Source organism: Cyprinodon variegatus, unplaced genomic scaffold (genome assembly GCF_000732505.1).
Source record: "Cyprinodon variegatus isolate N-32 unplaced genomic scaffold, C_variegatus-1.0 Scaffold344, whole genome shotgun sequence".
Taxonomy (NCBI): domain Eukaryota; kingdom Metazoa; phylum Chordata; class Actinopteri; order Cyprinodontiformes; family Cyprinodontidae; genus Cyprinodon; species Cyprinodon variegatus.
Genome location: NW_015150797.1, coordinates 45,372 through 52,961, shown reverse-complemented (window position 1 = coordinate 52,961; position 7,590 = coordinate 45,372). Strand labels below are relative to the sequence as shown.

General features: G+C 38.2%; 1 protein-coding gene across 1 annotated transcript in view; it reads left to right on the top strand.

The window, feature by feature from the left end:
* ccdc172 (coiled-coil domain containing 172) overlaps window positions 1-7,189 on the top strand; it is a gene marked incomplete at its 3' end in the record, with an annotated part of 10,029 nt that extends 2,840 nt beyond the window's left edge. Inside the window, 4 exon segments of the mRNA XM_015385590.1 lie at window positions 1,862-1,978; window positions 3,884-4,049; window positions 4,609-4,710; window positions 7,087-7,189. Of these exon segments, the coding sequence (XP_015241076.1) occupies window positions 1,862-1,978; window positions 3,884-4,049; window positions 4,609-4,710; window positions 7,087-7,189 (488 nt within the window).
* Between the last annotated feature and the right edge of the window lie 401 nt (window positions 7,190-7,590).

The window sequence follows — 7,590 nt, the reverse complement described above, 5'->3', positions numbered from 1 at the left end:
TATATAATTTTATAATAAAATTTTTATTGGGTTTTTTTCTGTCTTAATCAAAGTCATTGGGTGAGTGGGGCGGCACCCTTGCACCTTTTATTGTACAGCCACCACTGATAGGAACCTTTTTTGATTATTAACTTATAACCTAACCAAAGCTTGGAAATCTCTGGGCTGCTGGCCAGTCTGGTAATAACTGGTCTCTGTGGGTGACATGAGCTGCAGGTACAAGGATGTCTGTTGTGTGCTTAGGGTCACATCAGCCAGAACTGCAGGGTGTGAATAAGTGAGACAGCTTCCTTCTGAAAAGCAGCTGGCAGGAAGACGGATCTGAAGTGCCCGTCTTTCCGTTACAAAAACACATCAGTTTTTGATTAATTTTGCGACCAAAATAATAAAAAAAATATAATAAAAAAATTATTAAAAAAATACATTTTTTTTCCACAGTTGAATATCAATTTTTACAATCAAATATCTGTTTTTCTTTTTATATTTGACTATAATTTAGCCCCCTGACTCTGTCATCAAGGTATCAAAATACATCAAAGGATTTTCATTTTAATTGACATGCTTTATAGCAGCAAATAAATGTCATTACTATGAAAGAACATATTTGTGCAGAAGAAATATTTTTACCATTTTTTTCTTCATAACATCTAGAAAACAAATCCTTACAATGAGAACTGTATAAATGTTAGGACAGGGTAGCAGACTTTCACTGTTAATATCTGCAGTTTACTTTATGTTTACCTGATTTTGGAATAGTTCAAATTACTAAAAGAGGAGAGATCTGGTGATCTAGTTGAATTGTAAAGTGCCTTGAGATGACATGTGTTGTGAATTGGTGCTATATAAATAAACTGAATTGAAATAATACTGAAATTAATTGAATTGAGAATAGTCAGAGATTTTACTCAAGTAGGAGTAACGACGCTTTACAAGAATATTACTCAAGTTAAAGTAAGAAGTATGGCACAGTAAACCTACTCCTAAAAGTGCATCTTTTTCAAATTGTTACTAAATTAAATGTAACAGAGTAAATGCCACGGTCTGGGTTTTGTTTTCTTTTGAGTATTCAGTGTCACTTTGATCCATGTTTTTATTTCCTATTTTGTTGAGTTTTCTGGATGTATTTGAGTTCTTAGATGTTCTTGGTTGCCCTCTGTTGCCCTCTTGTGTTGGTCTCCTTTTCCCTAGCTCCCTTCTAGAATCCTCTGTTCACACCTGCTCCGAATGAGCTCCTTAGTCCTTTCNTATTAACGTCTAAATTAACTTAATATGTAGAAACCTGCCGGCAGAATATGTTCATCTAGTCCCTTCAGAGACGCCTCTACGCTCCTGATTCCTGAAGTGACGAAAATGTGATCAATTAGTAAAATACAATTTGAAAAGGAGGCGATACCTAAAACTCAATCTAAAGAAATTAAATAAAAAAACAACCTGTAAAAAAAAAATCTGATTTAAAGTTTTTGAGCAAAAGACTTTTAGAAAAAAGATTTTTTCATTAGATTGAACCACCTTCCAGTGAACATTGCCACCTTTTTTTTATTTTCATCACTGTTGGCCCTTCATTGACAGCTGCTGACAGGAAACAGGATAGAGTGGGAGGGGGAACCATGTAAGCGAGACTGGGGGCCTCCGTGCGTTGGTAGTGGTTTCACTGCCATGCCCTCAGCACTGAGATTTAAAAACAGACCTTTTCTATCAGAGCAAGCATATCTGTGCTATTTGGCACTTCATATATGATGCTGACGGCTGTCGGCTCGATCAGCCTCTGGGGTGATAAACATATCTGTCATTTCTGTAATGCCTTTCAACATGTCTGTCAGGTTCTGTACCCTGACTTTGCCATCATCTGTTTGCTCTCCAGGCTCAGCAGTTGTCTACCATGACTCTGCAGTGTGAGATGATGAGGAAATGTGAAGAGCAGATGCTGAAGCAAATTGAGGAGGGACTCTGTCAGCAGAGCCACCTCAGGGATCATCTGGTGGGTTGAAGCCTGAATAAACATCTCTCATCTCTCTGGTTTCCTCTGAAATGAAGGCGTGTTGCCCTCATGCTGCTCCTTTAGTTTATGAGCAGCAGGTACATTCTTGAGCATACTGTTACACTTCACATTTTATAAGGTCTTAAAATCCCCAGTTTGTATTGCAGCGTAAAATAAAATGATCTGGAGCAGCTGCACCAAATACAGTAACTCAGTGTTAGCGTCGTTTTGGTGAGATGTTACTTTAAGAAGCCAGTTCAGTTGTTTGCAATGGCAGGTGTTTCATCATATAGCTAAAAAGGATTATAAACAGTCATGTGAAAAAAGAGAAACAACATTTTGCAGGAATATAACCATAATTTTTTTAACAAAAAAAGCAAATAAATCTTTTAATTGCATGTACACACCATGTTTTGATTGAAACCCAGCATCATTCTTCCTGGAAAAATATCTGGTACAAAATCCCACTAAAAATACATGAAATTCTTCACTCTACGTTTATTTTTAATGATTTAGTGACGTCAGGGTTGCGGCTGCAGCGGTCACTGGTCGAACGGCGGGGTTTACCCTGGACAGGTCGCCAGTCTGTCCCAGAGAAACACAACCACACACTCACACCTACAGAGAATTCAGCCACGCCAGTTAACTGAACTGTCATGAAAAAAATAATGCAACCATTTTTGGCATTTACTTAACCATATTTAGTTACTTTAACACAATTGTTAACCCTATTTAGTTACTTTAACACAATATAAAACAATTGTGTTAAAGTAAATAGAATTAAATTAATGCCAAAAGCGGTTGCATTATTTTTTTCAGTGTGTTTAGACTGTGGGAAAAGCCAGAGTACCCAGAGAGAACCCACACATGAACGAGGAGAACATGAAAACTCCATGCAGAAAGACCATTGGCTGGGATGTGAACCAAGGACTTTCTTGCTGCAAGGCAACAGCGCCATAAGCAGAACTACAGTGAAACCCTTTTGACAATGTAAAGTTTTAATATAAATACATCTGCTTAATTCAAGGGACATCTTAGTGTCACGGGTTTTGGTTCTATGTAAGAGTTCTTTTCAGTTTTCAGTTTCACTTTGATCCATGTTCTTCTTTGTTTTGTAGTTTTATTGGCTTCATTCCTATTTTGTTGTGTTTTCTGGATAGATTAGTGTTTTTCTTTGTTGCCCTCTGCTGCCCTCTTGTGTTGGTCTCCCTTCTAGAATCCTCTGTTCACACCTGCTCCCAATCAGCTCATTAGTCCTGTCTTTGTTCAGTCTCCCATATATACTCTCCCTGTGCAGTTCCTCACTGCTGGTTCCTCGTCTTTTCCTGGCTCCCCACGTGAGTTTTCCCCTGAAGTTGTCTGGTTTTTCGATTTTTTGCTTCAGATATTTCATAAGAACTCACCTCTAGATTTGGGTCATCAAAACCTCAACCCAACCGTGACACTTAGTTCATTACAAATTCATTATAACATATTTTATGTAATAGTGAAATCAGATTTCTGCCAAATGTGCACATGATTAACAGTTTGATTCAATACACACACGTAAACTACTTTGCACAAGCGTCCTTAACGTCTAATGCATATTCAATACTACATCAGGCAAAACCACCTTCTTGTTGTCTAGTGACCCCGCTGTTGGTCCCAACCCCAACTCCTGATCTAAGGCTGTGAGAATACCAGTAGTAATATTCACTGTTACCGTTTCTGTGGTAAGATGAGCCCTAAACTCCTCAGTCAGGTTGTTTTAATGTAAATATTCACACAAATGAGTAATAATTGTTTTTAGTCGGTCATTTTCCTAGCCTCTTTTTTTACTTTTTGTGATTTCTGAAGGATAACAGCAAATAGCCGTGTCTTTGTTGTTGTGAAGGGAACTTTACTCGATTGTTCTTTGCTCATCAGGCCAAAATAAAGGAGAAATCTAAAGAAGAAGAGAAAAAGTTCCTTCAGGAGATCACACAATTCAACAATGACTTCAGCCTTACGGGGAATGGAGGTGCTGTGTTGGAGGGCCAAACACGCACTGAGGTTTTGGCCCTGCAGAAGGAGCTGGAAGCTTTACACGAAGGTCAGTAAACGTATTTGATCCTTTATCAGGATTTACACTCCATCAGCAGCCTATCCTGTGTTGAGATTAAAGGTTTGTTCATAAATAGGGACATTGCTGTGATATTCATTAGACATTAAATGTTTAAAACTGCACTTTATTGTCCAAAACCTTTTAAGTTCCCCAAATAAAACCAAAAGGAGAAGTACAGGAAAAAAAAAAAGGTAAAAATAAATAAATATTAATTAATAAAATAATATTGTGATGTTTGCCAGGAATGTAGCAGCAAATGAAAACATTTACACATACAGCAAACTTTTGTGTAAGATTATATGAATGGTTTGTGAGAACATCAATCTCACCATATATAAAGATCATTGCTGAGGACTGAATTGATCAAATATATGCTCTTAGATTATAGTTTTTTTATGTAATGGAAAGCTGAGGTGAATTAAAGGTGAATAGAAACTAAGAGGGACAAACTTAGTGTTCTATGAAACATTTAGTTCAGAATTATGGGACTTTTGAAAATGTCTCAAAGTCGATCTCTGTTTTTTTTTTTCTGTTTCTTTGGCATCAGAGATGGAAGCGATGAAACGCAGCAACATCCACATGAGCTCCATTATGCAAGAGATGAGGAAACTGCTGCTGGAAGTCCAGGATTTGAATGACAAACAGAAAGGTGAACTCAATATCAGTTAACTAATTATTCTAACCTAATCTTTAATAAGTTCAACTACCTGATCCCATAAAAACTGTCAGGATGTTTGAGTCTTTAGATCAGATGTTTTAATACTAAACCATCACTGCCTTCATGACCATGACAGGTGAACAGGAATTCACCTGTGCTGAATGGGCATTTCAAAGACAAACTGTATTTTCTTAACTCTACTCACAGTACAGGTTAATTATGAACAGATTACCTTTTTAAGTTTTTTTTTTTATCTTGTATTTTACAATAAGTAAATATAACATTTTCATTTACTAAATTAGATCATAGCTCATGGTGATCTTCCATCCCTCTCAAAAACTCTCAGTTCAGATTGATCCAATTAAATTGAATTCAATCCACGTAAAATGACCTAAATTCAGTATATCAGCAATTTCAATTATTAATATTGCAGACACATTTCAACCGAGTCATTTAAACAGAAAGTCTTCTAACTAAGGACATCTAGCTTATTGCATCCAGTCATTGACCTTGCAAGATTTGCCTCCCTGGATGAGCATGCAGTGACGGTAGATATTCCCTCACATTTTGTCATTGACTCAATAGCAATCCCTCACATTTAGTATGCATGCAGCGACAATGTAGAGGAGAAACTTTGTTTTTACAGGAAGACACCTCCAGCAGATCCAGGCTCACTGCCAAGGCCGGCTGGGGTTCCAGGAGGCAGAGGCAGACATACAATATTAACATAAAATCACTGATTTATCTAAAATTTTTATATTTGAAAAGGTAATAGTAAACTCGCTCCTTATTGTTTCTTGTCAAAAAAGAAATGAAAGAGAGTACATACAGTTAGTCACTGTGAAAACTTAGGCCATAGTTATGTCTAGGAGAGAAACAAGACTAAATGTCATGAAGGGTTTCAAATTTTTAGCCCACATGCAGAAACAACTCAGAGGCAGGGAAAAAGTTAACTCTAGGGATAGATCAGAGTGGTGAGTCCATGGATAAACAGGCCAATGCAGAAGAATAGCTGAAGCTCCTTGGATCCTGTTTGTGGGGGAAGTTGTCAAGGTATGGAGACAACTTTGCTGGAGGGCAGACAGGCAGACTTATAGTGGTCCAGAGGGGCAGCGGAGTGGACTGTCACAAGCTTTCTTGAGGAGGTCTGTGAACTGATCTATTCGGCTCACTTCTCAGTGAGACGAACAGATTCCTTCCAAGACTTGAAGGACCAGGCTTATCCAGTGGATCAGGTGATATGCTGAGATCATAAAAAGGAGACAAAGGGTTAGGACTAGAGGACTCAAAGAGACGTAAACTCAAAGATCACACTCAGCTAAACTCACAGAGGCTAGAGTACCCAATACTGGCAAACACTCTGGCGAGGACGTGGTGACAGTCCGCTGCTCATATACTCCTCTGATGGTAATCACCAAGCAAGCCGCAGGTGTGGATGGTTGACAACAGGAAGAGGCCCTCCGGGCCAACAGAGAAACAAGGGCACCATCAAGTGGATGGATGGAGACACTAAAAAAGAAAACAAAACAACCCCCACAAACTGGAACCCCAACACTAAACACTAAAACATGTGAAACTTTATTGTGTATAATCAAAGGTGTTGATGGCAGCAGCCCAGCTAATATTTCTCTAATGGATGATGTCACAGCCCATCAGGAACTGACCAATAAAGATACTATAAAGGGAAAAAATGGAGATAATGTAAAGTTAATGGGTGGAACTACAGAGTACTAGATACTAGAGATAGGAAGTAGCTGAATGATGAAAAGTCCTCTAGCAGTCTAAGCCTATAGCAGATTATCTCTAGAGATAGCTCAGGATAACCTGAGCCGTTCTGCCCAGTCATACATCATACCCTGAAACCTGGAATCAATATGCTTTGGAGCTATTTTTCTCCAAAGGGGACAGGACGAGTGGGCAATGTGTGGTGAGATTTTATGCCCAAACCTACGTTACTGGGTCTTCTAGAATGAGCATAATCCCAAAGGCAAAAATGAAGTGGTTCCATAAAAAGAAACTGCTCTAGAGGAGATCTGATAGAAAAATGGACCACAATACCAACTACAGTTTGACAAAACCTGGTGAAGACTTAAAGGTTATACTACTGAGATGAACTTTTTTAATTGACCAAATACTTATTTTCCATGATAATTTTCTACTAAATCTTTTAAAAAGCAAAAATGGCAGGGGATTAGCAGAGATCAAAGTGTCCCCACATGTTGGGATGGACCAATCCAAGTCTAGTGCTGCGAAAGAAAAACATACAGAAGGGAGAAGATACTTTTAATTGTCTCATCAAACTCGTCACTATATAGTTATTCTTTTAACAAAGGAATCAAATGTTTAGCATATTTCTCCTGCCGGCAGACTTGGATCGGCAGCTGAAGGAGGGCCAAGCCATGGGTGAATCTCTGATGGTTGAAATCCAGTATGCCAGGAACAGGCACCTTACTGACAGCAGCTGTTTGAGGTGAGTGTTTGATGTAGGGCTGAGAGATTTAAGAAAAAATCGAAATGATTTTTCAAATAAATTATGATTCAATGTTATTTTGATTTTTAATTTGCACTAATCCCAAGGTTCTCTCCAGGCGTTTGGTTTTTGAGAGCTTGCTTTCCTAGAGTCCATTCTTACAGGATTCCACTGTAACTGTGGGAAAAAGTGTTTACTTCAACCTGCATGCAAAGATCTGCATGCTAGCTACAACGCTCTCTACCTTTTTGTGTGGCGACAAACCCACTTCAAGTGTTTAATCACCGCATTATAGGCTGAAGGGAAAAATATAGAGTCTTAGTCTTCTTAAATTTAGTGCCTCTGTGATTTGAAAATTGCCTTTTGTTGAATAGCGATTATATTGCAAATGCAATTAATTG